At 32.6% G+C, this 18877-nt stretch overlaps 1 protein-coding gene across 1 annotated transcript in view; it reads right to left on the bottom strand.

Moving 5' to 3' along the window:
• Window positions 1-9307, bottom strand: part of LOC143075919 (uncharacterized) — a 35384-nt gene extending 26077 nt beyond the window's left edge. The window contains exons 1-4 of the mRNA XM_076251503.1: window positions 9239-9307; window positions 8305-8926; window positions 5306-5418; window positions 4314-4459 (exon numbers count right to left, since the gene is read on the bottom strand). Of these exons, the coding sequence (XP_076107618.1) occupies window positions 4314-4459; window positions 5306-5418; window positions 8305-8926; window positions 9239-9271 (914 nt within the window). The 5' untranslated portion in view covers window positions 9272-9307. The remainder of the gene's footprint in view (window positions 1-4313; window positions 4460-5305; window positions 5419-8304; window positions 8927-9238) is intronic.
• Window positions 9308-18877: the final 9570 nt, after the last annotated feature.

Genomic DNA, 18877 nt, shown 5'->3' with positions numbered 1-18877 from the left:
GATGGCTGCCGTACGTTCTAAAATATTTTCCAGTATTGCACAAAACACAGTGGATTTGATGCTTGAAGCACAAAAATCAACATATTTGAATGACTTGGTGTACTTAGTAAGATAAGTAAGATTTTGTTTTGATCTATCTTTGAAATACAAAATGGCGGCTATTTCCAAAATGGCCACCTTGAAAAATAAGCAAATATTAATTATTGAGAATTGAACTGAATACTACTATTTTTTTTTTATGTATAGTGTCATTTAGTATCTGTCCCAGTTCTCTCCTTTTTGATTTTGCCTTTCTTGTCATTTCATACACAAAGTAGTAGCTTTCATAAAAAGCTGCAGTAGTAGCTTTCATTAAAAGCTGCATTATGTGTTGTCTTGGGTCACACATAAAAGCTGTGATTTGGGATTTGTCTGCCTTAAAATATCATTCAGTGCCTATCTTATTTCTTGGGTTGCAATACTTTGCAATTTGAGATATTATATCAGTGAAATGGCAGGAATTGAAGACAGCAAGGACAAGAACATTGAATGGCAAAAACTGAATCACTTGGGGATATGGAGAAACCAACAGCTGAAAACGCTTAAACAGACGACAGAAATGACTATTAAACATTGTACCAAGAATTTTTAGCAGATAGAAAATCTAATGCTCAAAGAACAGGTGAGATTTACCGTGTTGTGTTGGTCTCATTACGATTCAAGCTGAACAGAGGGAGGCAATGAATATTTATAAGGAACAGATGGGGGCAATATCTCAGCAACTTCAGCAGTTTAAAGACAGGATAGACCACAAGGCAAGTGGTAATTGCTTGGTGGAATTGATAGTCAGACCAATAAGATATTCAATGTTTATATGGTGATACGGATGGACAAGCTGACAACAACTGAGGAAGGAGACACAGTTCAATTTAAAAGTGCATTTTAACAGCAGGGTACCTTCCAACAACTGGCATCTGTTGTAAATGAATTAGTAGACAATCGAAATAAAGAAGTTAAAATTCCTGCAATGGACACATCATCTAAGCCAAAATTTGACCTTAGCCAGTACAACGCAAGTTTACCAAAAGTACTCAACAAAATCCATGCCTTGGGTCTTTCCCAATTGTTATTCGCATGAACCATCAACCGCGCCAACTCTGTTGAGGGTGTCTTCACCTTAAGTCAAAAGTCCTATGTCAGGACCCTTGGCCCTGCATGAGACAGTTCAAATTATTTAACAACAATCTCCATTTAAGATTATACTATAAACCTCTAGTACTAATCAATGGTACCAGCAAAAGGCTTAACATCTACTTTGAGTCAATAATATTTGGTTCAGAGCAGCAGACCATTACAGAAACAATTGGCTGCAAGCGGATCCTATCAAGTTTCTCCGATGCTGAATTCAGTGCCTTCTTACGGTATTATCCCCGTCGAGTCAATGGCAATTCCCACATTTATCACTCCAATTATAACAACCTCGTCAGCTCTTGGAGCTCTAACAGGCTTCCCATAACAGCAAGCTGACTCCACCCACCGATCCAGGAAAGGACAGAGGAAACCGATCCAGGAAAGGACAGAGGAAACCAAAAGAGTGTGGCAACAGCTTTTCTTCAGACTCCTCATTGGAGAGAAAATATATCCGATGGCAAGAAAATCTTGGTGAAAGGGACCGGAGCCTTAGCCAACAGCTCCAAAAAATGCAAAAACTCAATTGAAGAGGATCCTTGAATTGTCGGTAGATGACAATGGGAAAACAGGAAAAATGTGTGTAGGCCCCAGATTGCCAGGGCGATGTTTGCCTTTGGTAAGCTCGCAAGGTTAACACAGATGATGATTCCATGGCCTTAACAAAAAAAGCATTGGAGCAGCGCTTCAGCAAGAAAGACGATCAAACCAGATTTGAACCGACGAATTCCTTCGAGGATGTAAAGACAAAGATTCTTCATGGCATGTATAAAGTAAAATCACAAAAATATTGAACTCAGGGGAAAATAAAAAGACAAAACACATCAAAAACGAATGAACAACAACTGTCATATTCCTGACTTGGTACAGGCATTTTCAAATGTAGAAAATGGTGGATCAATCCTGGTTTTATAGCGCTAAACTCTCACTTTGTACGACAGTCTCATCAAATTCCGTTATATTTACAATGATGCGTGAACTAAACAGACATAATAAATAAAATAATCAAAATATGGGTACAGCAGTAATCCTAATAGAGAGAAAACCATAAACATTCAACAAGGCGTTAAAACCATTGAAAACCTCAATAGCAAACCAGATGGCGATATTTGGATAAAAAGTGCCAATTATGACCATCGACAAGTCTACTTTGTTGATGGCACAGTATCACCGAGCGATAAAGGAAATATAAGAAGTCCTTTGGATAATGAGGTGCATAACCTCACAGAAAAACTAGCTGATGTTATGCTTTCAACTAATCAGCATAACCGTGGATTGGTCGATCAATATAACCTCGGTTTTTCTGATCAAATAATCATGAAAGATCACCAGTTTAATGGAAGATCACCTGATCAATATACACGTGGAAGATCTCCTACGCAATACAATCGCGGTTGATCGTCAGATAGAAACACACTCAATCTTTATGCCTATCGATCAGCAACACCCCACTAAGTTAGAGATCATATGAATGTAGTTCTTTAAGACAACGGTTAGCATCTCCTCGGACAAACTCCAGAATTCCTGGTTATTTCAGACAACGGTCACCTTCACCAGGATACGGAGCAAATCAAAGTGCTACCTCAAAATGGAGTCTTTACACAGCAAAGGGTCGGGCAAGTAGGCCAACGCACGATTCCAAAGTCAATTGGCCATGAACCATCACAAAATCGAACAGAGGCCCACGGCCTCGTCCGATATTGTCATAAGACGAAACATTTGAAAGAGCTTGTCAGTACGACGTACTATACATGATCAGAAGGTGAGCATGATTGTGGATACTGCTGCAATGATAAATTAGAAATGATTACAGGCAGAAAATGGAGATTTGAAGACGGAAACGCTACGTGGTTTGGGTTAACAGCTTGTTATTGTGAAGATTATAAAGAACGACTCTCGACATTAATAGAGTAAACATACAATTGGATATGTGCAAAGAGCCATTAACAGACGATGTTATACTTAGGCTAGATATTTTGGACACATTGAGCGCAGTGATAAACCTGAGTACTCCCACACTTACCATCAACAATAAAGTGATAAATGCGGCATTTGTTAACAGTGGAAACGAGATTTCAACTCAGCAAGTTTGCATACGACGAACCATCACAGTTCCGCCAAACTCAGAAATGACTGTTACCATTAAAACTAATAAAAGTGCTGACCAGGAGTGCATTTTATGACCATGCTCTCTGAATAGTTGCGAATTGGTTTTGCACGTAGTTGGAAAAGGAAATAGTTGTCCCTTAACCATTTTAAATGATGACAATCGTCTAATCCGCCTGAAGAAAGTCACACCTATTGATAACAGAATAATTTGACGATGTAGTGAGAACGGCAGATGAAAACGCGATAGGTGACGTAAGACGTGGCATTGGAGAGACACGAGACAAGGTGCCTTCGGCACTGCCTCAAAGTTCAGATGAGTTACCTACTATTCCACCACATTTAACCGATCTATATTCACGTTCGACCGACTCGTTTCAACCTATTTCATTCCAACCATTAAAACTGAAAGCGTTTAAAGAACAATTACAAATAACATGTAACATATTGATTGACATTTTGAATTTTACTATTTGTTTTTTGTATATATATGCAGCCATATTTGCAAAAACAACCAAATTAATTGTTTTAACACAAAGTCCATTTTTAAAGAATCATTACTTTAATTTCCTAAATTATGTAGAATACCTTTAGGACAAGCTTGATGTTTATACCGTTTTTCCGCCATCTTGAAAATGGCAGCCATATTGGATTTTTCAGAGTGGGTCCATAGCTGAAATCAAAGGGTATATAACCAAAGACTACTATGCAAAGTTTCATGCTTTCCTCATCAAGTGAGCATTTCTGCTCTATATCTGCACCAATCGGCCGGACTATAGGTGTTTAGTGGGGTTCTTGTTACTCAGTTTTCAGGTTTTTTTTGTCGTGTTTTGTTGACTATCGTCATTGTTGTTGGCATTATTACTTTGCATTATTACTTTGAATTCTTCTTTCTCTTGCCACTGGACGTTAAGCAACCAACAATCAATCAATCAATCAATCTTTCTCTTTTTTACTCAATGTTTTAAAACTTAAAAATGTAATAACATTAATTTAAGAAATGACACAAAGATTAACTTTTATGCTAATTTTTTTCTTACACTTTTATCTGCATGCTGGTGTTTGCTGATGCTACAAAAGCACCGGCGGATTTACATTCCAGGTGATAAAACTGTGCATTCTTTCCACCAGCTATATTTGAACTGTTTTCGCCCTTCACACGAAGTACATTAAGTTTTGTCTTATTCTAACAAAATAGAAAAAGATATATGATAAAAATATAGACATCTTAGATGCAGAATTCGTTTAATTAGTTGTTTTTTTTCTCTTGAACTAGGTTCAAATAACTGCAAACGACTAATATATGTACTTAGTGTCTTTTTTGTTGTTGGGGTGTATAATTACACTGCCTCATCCACACTTTTGTTAGCTGTATTTCCCTATTTTCTCTCGATGTGATGAGTTAAACCCTTTTTAGTTGATCTTTATAGTTTGTTCTGATGTTTTACTGTTACATTGGATGACTTTGTCCTTGGAAACATACAAGCAACTTGCATTGGCCACAAGGTTGGTATTTTGTTACTATGTTCCTATCTACGTATATAATATATGGGAACTTCAGTCTTATATCCACATACTATGGAATCTGGTGGATATTTGTCTTATTGGCAGCCATATCACATCCCCTTGTGATTAAACACTGTTTAAATTGGTAAACATAAGCTCATTTTTTAAAGACTTCCTTTACCGCATCCAAAGGACATTTAACATCAAAAATGAAACAATTTTCATATGCATAAAATGATTAATCGTAGTTTCATATCAAGTTCAATATATATGGGAGGAAAAGTATCATACGCTCGTGGTGTAGCTGTTTATATTTTGTATAACTATACGTTGTACATAAAGTCGCTAAAAAGTAATTTCGATTTGACGCGTTCTCACACTTAGAAAGTTGTTCCTTGACAAAATTAAAACTGAATGGGTTCATACAATTACTTATGCCTGCAGATTTTTTTTACTCTCGTCTGTTAAAGAAAATTCAGCAATTCAACAATTCAACATTTTGTTTGCTGTCAATGTCATTTTTTACCTTCCAGTCGCAATGTGGTTCATTTAAGTGACAATAGTTAGAACCATTAAGGAGCACAACCTCTCCCTTATCCACGCCCGATATATCTGTGATAACACCGTTAGCTGCACATTCTGAAAACAAATCATATAGTTATCTCAAATGTTTAAATAATTAAAAGGATAACAGTTAACAGATACACATATATATATAGATATTAAACGGACGATATCACAGAACTTTATGAAATTTTGAAATAAACTAGAACATATGAATCCGCATATAAAATATATATGAAGGACTCAGAGGTGCGATGGGGACGCTGAAGTGCGATGGTCACGCTAAAGTGCAATGGTCTCGCTGAAGTGTGATGGTCTACGCCGAAGTGCGATGGCCCTTTCGCTCAAGTGCGATGGTATTGCATGACGTTCGAATATTGTGACTTTTTCTAAATTAACTTTCAAATACAACATTGAGTTTCAAGCAGGAGGATAGGGTTATGTAGATAAATGTTTCATGCTCACAAAGGAAATTAAAGGAAAAAGAAAGAAAAGTACGATTCAAGTCAACAGTTTTGAGCATTACATTTGGGAGTTAAAAACATATTTTTAACCATGTCAGGCAGCAAAATATGGGGAGCAACGGGACTGAATATTGATTTTTGTCAGCAAATGGACTATCCTATGTTAGGAATAATGCCACACGATAGATACAAGTGAAATAAAGTACACTGATATAATTTCAAATATTATAGTTAATTTATCATTTAGTAAGATTCTCGTGATTTAATGTTGACAATTTAATAAAAAGAAATAATGTTTTTGTTAATGTTGTTTAATCTGGAGATAAATTCTGATTTATAAAAACACCGTCGCTCTAGTCTTATTCTATTGCGGTTATAGTGCTAATTTTCTGCAACATGGTAGGCCGAAATTCACCTGACTGCTCCCTATGTGTACTTCCTAAAATACTAAATAGGAATAATTGTTGTGTTTGTCATAACATTTGATAAACTGATATGAACCCTGTTTAGTGTTATCGTATAGAAATACCTTAATAAAAAAAAATCGCCTTTGAACACCCTTTATCTGACTCTTTACTATTGCGCGCTAACTGGAAAATTGGCAAATTTAAAATTACATTAACAAAATCAAAATTTAAAGTCTTTGGTATGACTTGAACAGAAATTACAAGTTTTTCCAAACGCGAGGCTAGCAGCTACTTTTGTAAAATCTAAATAATTTGATTTCATTTTAACAGCCCATGTACATTTTTCTTTTTACTCAATGTTCCAGATAGACCATCGCACTACAGCGTAACCACGATCGCACTTAAGCGTAAACATCAACAAGTTAATGTCACCATCGCGCTTCAGCGTGTTAACCATCGCACTTTAGCGTGGACCATCGCACTTCAACGTGACCATCGCGGTTCGGACTACCATCGCGATTCCCAGTCCAACATATATAATTACCTTTCCTTCTTTCCTAGATAAAGTTAACCGAATAAGTTAACTTTTAAATGTTTGCGATAATGCTTTTATTTCCAAAACTGCCATGCGACAAGTCAAACAGACATAAAAACTATCATTAAGACTGACAACATCATTTGGATGAAGCATGTCCTGTAATAGTAATTATGTATACTAAGATAAGTACATTTCAGTAGCAAAAGCGCGTCATTTTAAAGATAACTTCGTCCAGTATTTCCAGAAAAAGTTACTCAAAGGTCATAATTTATGATTTTAGTGTGCAGTTCATCGATCAATTTATCGTACTATAGATGCATGAACGTTTCATAAAAAATATCTAACGCGTGTACTTAATTTCTCCGTATTTCCGATGATAACAAATATGTATACTGAAAACATATCTATGGTCGGGTTGTTGTCGATTTGACACATTCCCTATTTCCATTTCCAATTTTATATTGATGTATATTGTTTTTCACATAATTCTACCTACCGAGAAATTCGTTAAAAGAAATATACCATTACAAAAGGTAAATACACTGTATGTAATCTTACAAAATGCAGGATATGAATACGTACAAAAGTCAGAATAAAAAATGTAGCCCAAAACAAATATGTGTAAATCACAAAAGATGAAATTGAATATTCAATAATAAAAAAAATTGTCTCCAATATACGTGGTCAATTTTTTCTCTACATTTTATGGTCGCCGAGGTATTCTTCAAAGGCTGTTTCCTCCTATATATACATTTGTTTGTAGCTTAGAAAAATTCAATAATTTTGTCAACGATTTTAATAAGCGTTTGATTTTAAACATTTCGTCAGCATCAGAATTGGTTTCTCATCCATCTTTGATTGTGACAATCGTAAATCATGTTCAAATATTTTATTTCCGATTGAGCTTTTTTACGATTTTTCTTGATATGTCTAGGTTATTGAATTATTTATTATTCTGACTCGCTTTTTTACAAAATTTTCCTTTGATCTTACTGAATGATAATTTTCCTTTAATAGCACAGTCGAGTGATATGAAACATTATTCATAGAAACTAAGGACACACGTGCCTTTGTCAATAAAATTGATCCGAAATTGACACAGTCGTAAAAGGTACAATAGCAATAAAGAGATTATAATTGGTCATCTTAACTCGATTGCTTTTCTCAAACCGTACCGGCTCAACCGCAACACATTCTGTGTTGGGGACAGGCACATTTATAATATTGCGGGGTTAAATATGAATTTGTGTACTCCAGCCCCTTTTCTTAACATTGGAGTGCGATGTGATCCTAAAACGTATGAAAAAACTGTTAAAACTAGTTTGAAAGCGCTTGACTCATTTGACAGAAATATGCACACACTCAAATGATAAAATGAAAAAAAGTTGAGATCTATGAGTAGTCACAATTAGTCAGAGCTATATAGTATTTCAAAGTAAATTTATAAATAATGTCAAAGTATTAAATATTACTCCAAATATTTCATTTCTTAATGGTTCGTTTCATAAAATGTTGGGAGGGTTATCTAAACGATACTTGTACATGTACTCACTGAATTCTAAAGAAAGTGTTCTTGTTGCTGGTGCTTTTAATGACTTTGATGTTGATGGTGGTAATGCTGTTGATTTTGCTGTTGTCGGATGCACTGCTGTTGTTGACTGTGTTATTGGGAGTTGCACTGTTGTTGACTGTGTTATTCGGGGTTGCGCTGTTGTTGACTGTGTTATTGGTGGTTGTGCTGTTGTTGACTGTGTTATTGGGGGTTGCACTGTTGTTGACTGTGTTATTGGTGGTTGCGCTGTTGTTGACTGTGTTATTGGTTGTTGCGGTGTTGTTGACTGTGTTATTGGTGGTAGCGCTGTTGTTGACACTGTTATTAGTGGTAGCGCTGGTGTTGACTGTTTTATTGGTGGTTGCGCTGTTGTTGACTGTGTAATTGGTGGTTGCGCTGTTGTTGACTGTGCCATTGGTGGTAGCGCTGTTGTTGACTGTGTTATTGGTGGTTGCGCTGTTGTTGACTTTGTTATTGGTTTTTTCGCTGTTGTTGACTGTGTTATTGGTGATGGCGCTGTTGTTGACTGTGTTTTTGGTGGTTGCGCTGTTGTTGACTTTGCTGTTGGTGGTAGAACTGTTGTAATATTTGAAGTGGTTTGGACTATTGTACAACAACAAAACTGAAATGAAATTATAATATCAATTTTAGAAATGAACAGTTTATTTAAAAACGTCTGTACTTTTAAACCGTCGAAAGCCACTCATCTGTATTCAAAAGAAAATTACCCTTTCATGTACGTAAAATTCAAACTATGTTTCCGGAATGAAAGGTCAATAATGATCAACCAGACTTATAATACAGATTGATATGAATTAAACAAAATGCTTACAAATTTATGCTTTTCAGCATTTTTCAAAATATAAGTATGACTAGTATTGCGAAATTCATTGACAGCATTAAAATATACTCAAAGAACAATACAGCTCCTTACCAGACATAAGATGAAGGTTGTTGATAAATCCATGATTTTGTTAGAAATCCCTGTTTCTTATATCTGAAATAAAAGTGGTTGATTATTTACAGGAACTAGCATGTCAATAAACCTTGAAAAGGGTTCTAAATAGACAGTTGACATGTTTTTTACAAGTGATTACAATGAAACGTTGTAGAGGACTTTGTTTGAAAAAAACACCCTTAGAAAAGTGAATGATTTCATTTATTTAAAATAAATACTTTGGCTTTAGTAGGTAATCGCTTAGTCATTTGGTTGTTAACATAAAAATAATTAATATAGATACATCGGCCAGCACTTATTATGACGTTATTTTCTACTTTAGCTGCCTTGGTTCACTTTGCAATGATTACCCAATGCGTAGCCCATCATTGTAAAGGTTAGATTAACGCTTTGCATGAATATAGACTTACATGAGTTGATTTGCAAGTCAATTATAAACTATCGATATTTTTAGCCTGTCTTTCCACCATTCCGCTTTTATGAATGTATGAAGCAATAAAAGTCATACTTTGAATCGTTGTAAACCACGTAGCTAATGAACTATTATTGCAAATTTACATTTAATCAATTGAGTTTTAATTTTAATTTCTTATACATATGGGATCTGCTTTTTTTATGTTCTAAACAGCATAAATTTTGGTTAATTAAAAACTTGTAGTTCTAATTTTCGGTGAAATAGTATTTCGAACCTATCAAGAGCACATTAACAAAAAAAAAAAAAAGGAGGAAAACATGCAAATTGAATGCTATGCTATTTTACTCTATAGATCAATCAAATTTGACAGTCTCTCATGTACCAATATGTGTAAGTATAAACAAAATGAAGATACCGGTCATACTGACAATCAAAATTCATAAGTCGAAGATTGACCGACAAATCCAAGGTGTAAAATGAAAAAAAAAATGACGAAAAGACATAAACATATACACAACACTTCATATCCAACTAAATTACGAGAAACACGAATTTTCCCGTCTCAAAAGATAAAAAAAGAAGTGATCCAATGTGCATGTATACTATAGAATAGACATTTCATATTTGGTATTTCATTGTTTTTTTTATAACCGACTGAATAGTATGGAGTTTTCTCTTTGTTAAAGGCCATACGGTAGCTATAGCCTATAACTGATAACATCTTCTTCATGTTAACACATCGTAAATATAATTTTGAACTTCAAAATTGATCAGACTATTCAATTTTTTTTTACGCACTCCGTAGAACTCAATTGTAGGCTTGGTATATTTATTTTATATCGTGAAATATAAATATGGTATGTGAGCAAGTTAAAATACAGCAGTCTACAAACCAACTTGAATTCAGTTAACCTAAATAGTTGATAAAAATGGCTTTATTGTGTTAAGATGTTTCACAATAACATGAGAACAATGCATAAAAACCTTAAAAGATAGAGATATCTTTTCAAAGATATGTTTTAGACAAATATCTCTTTATCTGCTTCTGACTTCACTTCTTTCACAAGTACATGCAGCTTAGTTGGACGGAACCTATATACGATTATTTGTGCAGACTAATTGCCACTTCCAAGATTACTACATGATATATTATAAGAACGAGAAAATTTGCTATGAATGCGAAAATCAACAGAACTAAAACAGCAAAGATGTAATAAACGGTGTCTTCTGGCTATTCCTACATTTTGTATTTTACTATTCTGGCTATTCCTACATGGGGGATTAGTGGAAGAACAATACATGTTGTTATTGCAAGATTTGTTGTTTTAGTCATTAATGTCTAATTGGATAAAAGGTAAATTTAAATGTGAAAATTAAATAAAAAGTATTTTTATACGTAAAAAAATGGAATTTGTTTGTTTGCAAACATGCATCAAATATTATCTTAAAATTAATAGGTGTTTTTTTTCAATTACTGTAGAATTTCTGGAAATAAAAAATTAGTAAAAGCATTTTAAGTCTGGAAAAACGTATTTGAAAGAAAACTTAAAAGTAACCCACACCTTGAATTCCAGCCTATAGAAGTTATTAAATTTATTCTGTTTTTTAATAAAATACGTTTTTCAACATGAATATATTATCAAAAGTAACGCTAACAGTACATAATTATTATTAATACAAATTGGCCTAATAGATTAAGCCAAGCTATTATCATGAACTGGTTTAAAATGTCCTTCAACATTCTACTACAAATAGCCGCGATGTTCCTCGACTACAAAATAGATTTTTCACAGCCGCCTCAATCTTTCCAAGAATCAATATTAATAGGTCCTTTTTCCACTACACTTTGTGTATTCGGCGAATTGCACAGAAGCATGGTTTAAAGACTGAATACAGTGAAAAGGGCGACATTCACCAACTTGTTCGAAGAGCTGCAGTTCTACCATTTTTACCACCCAATACAGTTGAAGATGGCGGTTTGATTTAACGCACTGGGGGACATCGATGATGCAGATATTAGCACACCAACCCTAACCCTTATTTTTACAGACTTTGAAACCTACTCCTGAAAAAAAAACAACCAACTACGCAACAGAAGGTCAAAAAACAACAAACCATCTAGAAGGATGACATAGTAAACTAAAGAAGTTAGTAGCGGCAACTCACAAAATTATCTTCAGCATGCACGACCAAGTTGTTGAGACAAGAAGAAGCCTTCAATGTTCTCAAACTTATCCAGTACTGAGAGCCGGTTGGAAACATGTTCCAAGAAAAAGAAAATACAAGGCAATAGATTACAGACTGCAAACACTGAAACAAGGTTACAAAATTGTGAGCTTACTCCAGTCGAGTATGGAGATGCATGTTGCTTTTCATGTCCTGTACATCGATTAAGACTTTTTAGTCTCTTGTATATTCAATTTATAAGTGCAATGCATTACTGTGTGAGTGTATGATTAATGTCAATTTTGTGTATGTTTGGTGCTTTGTTAGGTATAAATCAAATTTAGTGCTGTGATTCAAGGAATAATCATTAAAATTTAATTTATGTTTCAATTGATATTATTTACTTGCATAAATTAATGTTTGCACCTAAATAATTGTAATTCATTATGGATATCTTATATAAATATTATCTTCATGAATATGTGATTATCTTTATGCGAGATGGAGTTTTCCCTACAAAACTACGGCAATCTTGGAAAATTATAGTAAATAATACGGTTGTCAAAGTACAAACTGATGAATGGACTCGGCGAATACAGAGTGACAATAACTTTTCTCGTTTTAGAAATATTCAACTCTCGGTCAAAGTCCCTGATTTCTGGAAATGCGCTAGATCATCAAGAGAAATCATAAACGCATACTTCATAACAAAATTACTAACTGACATCCCTAATAACACGGGAAGCACTTGCAAGCTATGCGACAGACCATTTCTAGATGTGTAGGTACATGCGTGTTGTAGTACTCAATCAATCAGAGACGCATGGTGGGATTTTATTATTGAAAGGTTTCCATTGCAATTATTTGTCGAACTGTATTCATACGATGATGAACATTTATACTGCATTCTTTTGGGCAAGCACAGATCAACAGTAAATATCGACACTGACAGTTTTCTTAGTTTGTGCCACGTACACGTTGTACTCTGTGTTGCTGAGTATAGCAGAGTAACGAGAAGGAGGATACAGTAGCGTGCTAGGTACACGAACTGCCGTTAGTGAGAGCAATTTTCTTAAAACGTTCTTTTGGTATTAGTAATATGCTATAGTTATTGTAAATATTCTAATATTGTAATATTGTATTGTGTTGCCTGTTTTGTAAACTTTTGAAATTTAATTTGTTAACATATATGTTGTTCATTGAATCTCTTGATAGAGGAAATAAAGAAATGAATGAATGAATGTGCTATGGAATTATTAAATAAAATATAGTAATATAAACTATTCTTTTTCTTTATTTTCCACAAGATTTACCTGGATTTACCTTGATTCATTAGTCTAGTGTTGTTACAACATTTTCCTACATAATCCCATTGTTTAAAAAAAAAATTCTGGCTATTCCTACATAAAATTTTACTATTTTACCTATAAAATTCATAATGTAGGAATAGCCAGAATGAACCGTAATAAACAATTTACAAAATCCAACTCAAATCTACTCATTGTATATTTCCTTCTTATGTATATTTTCGACTCCTTGTTGTTAGTAATAGACCTTAGACTGGATACTTTAAACCTAACAATTTTATGAATAAAAATTTTGATGCTGACGGTGAAATGTTCCTAATCTGTCCGGTAAAACAATATTGATTTATTGTAGACTTGTTCTGTTGAAGAAGTAGAATGGTTTAGAATCAGTAACGCAAAGTCATGTCGATCAAACATGTTCATAAAAGTCTGATTCGGGACCGGAGAAACTTGGCCATAAAAGAGAGGAGACCCTTGATGTGAGATTCAAACTAAATAAGGAATAATTAGAGCTTTAAAAGAAGAGGCTTGATTAAAAACCATTCTTTCTCGTTAATTATATAAAAAGATAAAAAAAAAACTAAAAAAACACCTGCTCTTTACGTTACCTGATGACTTTGGTTACTTGTACATGACAACGATCCATCCATACTTTAATAGTTGAAATAAAGCATTGCCTTTAGAGTGACAGACGTAATACGTTGTTTTTTACTTGTAATAATTAAAAATTTGCACAATTACTTACGTCATGGATGTACGGAAACCCAATGTAAATGTTATTGAAATATGAAACTTATATCAGTGCCGCTTAACCTTTTGATATAATAACGACTGAATTAACTTCCACATAGTACGTTTATTCTTGTTTTTATGTTTAATTATTTGTTTACGCATATTTATGAACACATTCTCTAATTAAAATATTCGTAATACTTCATTGCAGCTTAGTTATATATTGCTAGTTACATAACTAGAACAAAAACCCACTATTATAACAAGTAGAGACTTTTAGAGAACTTGAGTTTTTAATCAAAATTATTTTCTAATCCCACTATGCGCATTTGAATTTCTATTCCGCGGATTCCTGTAAAATACAATTGGAAGGTTCAATTTTGTTTTATGGAAATTTCTGAAACAATTATTATAGATGTCTAAACCTACCTCTACTTGATGATATGTTAATCAATGTTTGAATTAGAGAAAAAAAGATCTATCTGACACATGATGCTAAAAATAAAACAAAATGTATATGATTGCTATTAACTGTTAACTAATACGCACTTGCTTCCTGACAAAATATTAAAAAAAAAAAGAATACAACTTGAGGAGAGACGTAGTTTGAATATTTAAATACTAGAGAGTAAAAGAGGCGGTCACTTCTGTGACCAACAATTCACATCCTTTTCACACCCTTATTCCTGATAACGGAAAGTATTACGATTCTTCAAATAATTGAAACCAAAATTACTTAATCACTGGATTATGTGACATGTGTTTATTTGATTTACAAGGTTGATATTAACAGGTAAACTAAGACACATATACAAACTACTGATTATACCAAAGCTTTCATGGATATTGTCAAACTTCAATTTAAACTGTCAATGAAATCAGTTGGTCAAAATTAGGGAGTACAAAAATATAAAAAAAAGATAATACAAAACCCAGGGTGCATCAGTTAAAATATTTAGTTTTACAGTTGTTTGCCCTGAAGGATGAAACTTAATATTCAGTAATCTAGAGAGAAGTTTGCACACATTTTCCCGTTTGTTGCTAATATACTTAACTTTGGAAAGTAAAAATATGCATTAAAAAGTACAATTGTAGCTTTTGAAAATTTAATGTAAAATAAAACTGAGTAATTGAAGGGAGATTGATGATATCAAGATACATCATAAAGTTTACCAGGAAAAATACTCGAAATGATATAACCATATCATAATTACATAGCATTGAAAACGAATAAGTTTTCTTTCGATAGAATATCATACCAACAATGTTTCCCTTTTGTTGATGAACCAATAGTGTACTTAATGTCTTTGAATGTTTACTGATTAAGCACCTATTCATCGAAAGTGTATTCTAATGCTAGATTTAAGAGTTAAATATCAATTTTCGATAAGTGATGTTCGAGAATAAATTGTGTGCAAATCCAAATCGTATAACTTTTATCCAATTCTAAAATAAAAACGAATGAAAAGATCAAATGACGAAAAAAAAAACAAAAAAAAAAACGACGGAGAGCTGTTAAAATATTTAAGACACACAAGAAGCGTTCACAACTTATTATTTAATATTTAAAGTACAGTATAAAAACACCTTGTACTTAATTAATGAATAATATTATTCACTGCTTAAGGTACATATACAAGGTACCAAGTATTTTCTCTATGCATTAAAATGTTTTTTTTTATCTGCCGAACAGTTTATCGTGAAGTTGGAATATAGCATTTAAAAATCAAGTTTATCAATCGTTACACCCAATAGGTATTTTTTCTATGACGCCAACTTTGGATCACAAATAGAAATTATCTTAGTAATGTAGTTCACATTACCTTCCATGTTTGTTTAACTATAACATAACGATTAATATAAATAAATGAAGATAGGGGTGTCTATATCAACAATATAACAAACATTTTTTTTCGCAATCAATCTCAGAATTTTAAGGGACTACTAAGTACCTACATTCTACTGCACAAATGCCAATTATAAATTAAAAAACCCAGACATATTCATAAATTTATAGGTAAGTACTTCGTTTGATCTTATACATACATATTAGAAGGGTGCAGTTGTGATAAGATATTAGTTTTCAGAAAATTCATCAAACATTTTAAAACTTTGACGTATATGCGTATTAACAAATTCATTTATCAAAAGCTATGACTTAAATAATAAAAGTTAAAAAAAAATCTACTTATAACTAAACTAGCAGTTAATCTTTCTGAATATTAAAAAAAGCTTTTAATCGAATATATCAAAACTATTGGTTTGTTTCCCAAATTTTTCTTGAAGGAAGTAATGTATAGACAGCTTTTTCTTATAAAAAAGGTTGCAGTATCATGTCATGGGTGAGAACCTATACACGTGTCTGCAAAATAAAGACTAGTCTGACGATCAAAGTGCCAAAAGAAATTTTTGTTTCATTTTAAACACACCAACTCGAAAATGAATATCATAATCTAAAGTTAGAAATGTACGCAAATTGTGAGCCACCCCTATTTATGTATGCTAACCGACAAAGACATTATTTGTATATGCAATTCGATCAACGATTTGGAAAAGATCTTTGAATATAGATATATGTGTACATTGCTCTTTCGAAAAGCATTTCATTGTTCAATACAGTTTTAATTTATACGTTTTATAGTTTTAAAAGTACTGAGAAGAGACAAATATTCGGGCAACGTACTGCACAACTATATATCAAAAGTTGGAGGAAATTGTTTTGTTGCTTGTATGGAAACATTTAATAGTAATTGCAATTACCAAGTCTTATTGTGGATAATTGTTATGTAAACAATCAGGATGTGCATGAATTAAAAAAGATAACTACAACATGTATTTTAGGTTTATTTGGAAAAGAAATTAGAACTTCATGTTATTTTGATTTTATTATTATTACGTAATATTTTTTAATTTAAGCTTAAGCTTGAAAAGGAAACTAGAACTACATGTATACAATGTAGCATTATGTGTTTCTATGTTAATCGAATAGAAACTCGAACTAGTATTAATTGTATTGCAGAACCTCTCCGACAGAATATCAAACTGATTGTTGTTTTTAATTTTTGTTTAATGCATTATTATGTACTTTATTTCAGAGTTTTCATATGTGAACAGTTTAAGTACCCATTTATCAAAAATAAAGTTTATTCAATAATAGATAAACGAGTCTAGATAGGTGGGGTGTGTATTTAAAAAAAATCAGAAATATGTTTGTATTAAAATACTTAGTAACGTAATTGACTTTTTAATGAGATAACAATCTGCAAATATTCAAAACAGAGATGGCAAAATCACTAGGTTTATCATTCATGGAGTAATTAGCTCTACATTAATAAGAGGAACAAACATTGCCAACCCTAACGTTTTATATAGAAATTTTCCGTGAACAAAATGATTAGAAGCACATCATCATTTTTAAAGAGAAACAAACGAAACTTGAAATGCTCTTTAGCCTTTTTAAAAATTGTAATTCTGTTTTTTTTTACGAATGAACAACCCAAGTTAGGGATTAAGGACAAGGTTCAATTATGGCATAATACAGCCTAAAATATCAACTTTATAAAAGAAGACACCCCCAAAAAGGTCACAATTTGGGTCGTTAATGGGTCACGATGATTACAAAAATATAAGTGCTAAATAAATCAGTTCCTTTTATAAAAGAACAGTATATTGTACAAAGTATGGCCATTTTGATAATGAATATGTTCAATGTTCACTCCCAAATTTATTACAAGTATATCTATCATTTGTCTATGTTAAATGATAAGATATTTGGTCGGATTCATAAAAATTCAACGTCTAAGGGCCAACTATAGCCCTTCATGAAAACCCCGATCCCATTACATTCCGCACTTGACATATTTGATTTAAAATTTTATTCATAGGTTTTTGACAATATAACTATATATTTTTAGCCAAGCCTCTACATAAAAAGTTTTTTTTTACACACAAATAAGATCTTTTAAAATAGATAATCAAGCAAAATAGCTTGTATACCAAAAAAGAAGTATTATAACTTGGCTCATATTTAAATACTAATAACACCATCTGAAAATAAGTCATAATGCAAATATATATATAAAAAAAAACAATTCCTAAATATAAGGGCTATACACATTTGCAGGATTAAGTTGGAAATTTTATGATAATTCCATTTTTAATTTCAAGGATTAAAATGGCCTTGTCATTATGACACACACAGTATATTCGAATACAAGAAAATTTAAGGGTTCTGATGAGCCGCGATTCCTCTTTGCATGATTTAAGATTCCGGTGTTAATTTTTATATTTTATCAAAATATATACTTTCACTGTACATAATATGAAACAAATACGTGTTTTTCGTTTCTTGTTTTTATATTATATAGATAAGACCGTTGATGGTTTTCCTCTAGTAATTAAGGGGCACTTTAGCTTGCTGTGCGGTGTGAGCCAATGCTCCGTGTTTAAGGCAGTACATTGACTTATAATGGTTTACTTTTATAAATTGTTACTTGCATGGAGATTTGTCTTATTGGCGCTCATACAACATCTTTCTATATCCAGGTCTATATAATCATGTCTTTTGTTGTTGTTGTTGTTGGTTCCTGACTCATAAAAAAATGTGCAATACACTTTTTAATTTGTGTCTGGTAATAAAGTACAAACGGATCTAGAAGACCCGGTCGGGAAGAACATATAAGCAAGAAGTATTTTTTTCACAAACACTAATTCTTACGCATAGTTGTTACTTTCAAATTGTGTAAATCATTTGAATAATGAGTTTATGAAATTTAAGCTTACTAAACTCGAATTACTGATGAACCAATGGTAAATTTGTGCAACAAGAAATTTCAGAAAGCTTTGTTTTGCATTTAAAAAAAAAACCCCAAAAAACTTGACAATTTTTTTTTAAATGATTAAAACATGTGATTGAAAAAAAAGATATTTGGTGAACATAGAAATTAATGAGTTATGAATCCAAAACTATTTTTTTTTTAGTAAAAGTCATACAAG

This window comes from Mytilus galloprovincialis, chromosome 5, assembly GCF_965363235.1.
Source record: "Mytilus galloprovincialis chromosome 5, xbMytGall1.hap1.1, whole genome shotgun sequence".
Lineage (NCBI taxonomy): Eukaryota > Metazoa > Mollusca > Bivalvia > Mytilida > Mytilidae > Mytilus > Mytilus galloprovincialis.
Note: the sequence above shows the minus strand (reverse complement) of the source record. Positions and strands in the feature narration are given on the sequence as shown.